This window comes from Octopus bimaculoides, chromosome 30 (assembly GCF_001194135.2).
Source record: "Octopus bimaculoides isolate UCB-OBI-ISO-001 chromosome 30, ASM119413v2, whole genome shotgun sequence".
Taxonomy (NCBI): Eukaryota; Metazoa; Mollusca; class Cephalopoda; order Octopoda; family Octopodidae; genus Octopus; species Octopus bimaculoides.
Window position 1 is genome coordinate 233,555 of NC_069010.1, and position 2,569 is coordinate 236,123.

A 2,569-nucleotide genomic window follows, 5' to 3' on the forward strand; every position below is an offset into this window, starting at 1 on the left:
GCTCCATGGACACAAAAAGCAGATACGCTTTATGTAGCCCAAATATAACCCAAGAAGTAATAATACAACTTTAAGGTTGTCACAAATATTACATATGTGGTCCTTATATTTGATGAGGCTTAGGAGCAGTTCCATTGATTCATAACTCTCATTAAGGTCAGTGGATAAAGATATTGAAAGATTTTCATTGCCGTTGTACAGTAATACAGCTTTAAGACAAGCTTCACTAGAGTCAATGAACAGTCTCCATGGTTTTGGATCATAGCAAAAGCCAATAGTTTCCATCAAACCACTGATATCGTGGCAGAAACAAATGTTGTCCTCCTCTCAGTAAAATGATGAAAACTGCAGATGGTGAATAGGAACTTTGGAGTTTCGCTGGAGAAAAATTCCGATCTTGAGGTCTGGAATTGTGCAACTCTACCTTTTCTTTTAATAATTCCAAATTGGACACTAAGTCATTTAACTCCGTTTGACTTAACAAATGTAGGGAGCTAGTTGCATCTGGAAAATATATGCCATTCTTTCCCCTATTTCTATATTACTATCAACCTCTTCAGGTGAACTGCTGTCTTCAACAACGAATCTACTTGGCTGTCATGTACCGACTGACCGTTGGGCAATTGGCAACTCTTGACTCAGTGTTGCTAACTCTGGATAAATTTTATTGATCAGAATCATAAGAATGTTCATATAGTTGTCAAACAAAAATTGCTTTCACCTTGAAAATCAAACACCATATCACTGGCATTAAGATGATTAAAACCAAAATCTGGACGGGGTAAGAAATCTTATTAAGTGATTTGCATTTTTGCACAAAATCTAGACATGATAGAACAAATCGAATTATAGATTTGAAATGAGAATAGCAAAATTAGCGAAGAACACTTATTTGGTCTTCTGTAACGAAACCTTTGTTGCTTGGTGTGATAGAAGTTTTAGATGAGGGGTAAAAGAAGTGATTCCAAGGAAAAGAATAATTAATAGCACAAAAAGGGGATGGAATATGTGCAGTTTTGCTCTTATATAATTACAGCAACTGAGGAAATTATGCCATAGTCAGGGAGTGATCTTAGTGCGGGTGATCTGCAGATAAGTTGGTGGGGAGGTTTCTCAGGTACAAATTGAATTCGTGGGAATTGACAATAAAGATATGCTTTTTAAAATCCCAATTTGCATCAGACCGACGGTTCTTCTCGAGTCGTTTGTCGTCATTTTCTGCGAGAGACTCAGCAATCTCAGGTTGGTATTTCCTCTACTGCGTCCCAAGCTTCCTCTGGTTCCATTTACGTTTAGCGATCGACACTTCTTTTTGCAATAATCCTCATTTCATTGCATCACATGACTATACCAGGGATGTATGGCGGTTAGTGGTATTAATTGAAAGGTTAGTAGAGTTCTGTATTACGTTATGTGTTCATATTGAGTTGTGGAAGATATTGATGAAAATTGCCTCCTTATTCATTCTTTGCTGTACTGAGGTGTTCTGTGAACATTAATAGACGGGGAAAATTAGGAAATTAGGATTAAGGTTCCTAGCACACCTTTCTATGTGTTCACTGACTTGTATCTGTCTGTATTGTGGGTGGCGGATTTGTTCTTTGTAGAGAGTGGTTCTTCGACGGAGTGATATTTCTGTTTGGCCAATATATTGATTACTGCACTCTAAGTAGGTAATGACATAGATTAGGTTTTCCGAGGCGTAGAGGAAATTTGATTTAATCTTAAATATTTCACCTTGTTTAAAGTGGAACACTAAACCCTCCAAAAGGTGGTGTGCCACAATTAGGTCGACCACATTTCTTTCACTTTTGGTTCCGTTGTTAATGGATATAGTCTCGTGCTGATTAATATTGTCAACCAATACAGTGAAATGGACATTAGTGTCAATGTGTAATTATGCATAGCTTGGGGGCATGTATTTGGTTGTATGTGTGATGGTTACAAAAGGATTCAGGAATAAATAGTAGAAAATCATGTCATTGGTTGAAAACAATGAGATAAACATGATTTTGCACCAAATACTTCTGCATTCATGTCACTGCGAACCCGAGAAAGAGATTGAGAAAAAAGTAGTATTCTACTGGACAGACCAATAATTAGTTGACCAATGCAGAAACCCCAGTGGTTGCTTATGAATGAGACAGTGGTAGCGTATGGCATTGATAGTTTTAGCTATTATGATATGTGTTGTAATATTGAAGAGGTCACAATAAAAGCAGCCACTGTTGTAGTAGTGTTATTTATTATTTATCAATTTCAAATTTTCTTCCATTTTTCTCTACCAGCTCTATAACCACTCATACCCTGATCCACAGCAAGAAGATATACAGGCATTTTCCTTTATTTCCTTACCAAAGAGTTTACCAAAGCATCTGAAAAACGACGAAAGATCAGCCCTTTCAAGGATAGTCTTTTTCTCGATGAGGAATGATAAGCTATACAGGGTACGGAACAAAACCTTTCTTCTTTCTGGTTGAATTCATTGATACGTTTTTTTATAACAATATTAATACAGCATAACTGCCAATGTTTACATGTATGTACTCATCTATATATGACAGTTTGT

General features: G+C 36.6%; 1 protein-coding gene across 1 annotated transcript in view; it reads left to right on the plus strand.

The window, feature by feature from the left end:
- The first annotated feature begins 2,291 nt into the window (after nucleotides 1-2,291).
- Nucleotides 2,292-2,569, plus strand: part of LOC106876120 (adhesion G-protein coupled receptor G6-like) — a 43,520-nt gene continuing 43,242 nt past the window's right edge. Inside the window, exon 1 of the mRNA XM_052978159.1 lies at nucleotides 2,292-2,447. Coding sequence (XP_052834119.1) covers nucleotides 2,424-2,447 — 24 coding nt within the window. The 5' untranslated portion in view covers nucleotides 2,292-2,423. The remainder of the gene's footprint in view (nucleotides 2,448-2,569) is intronic.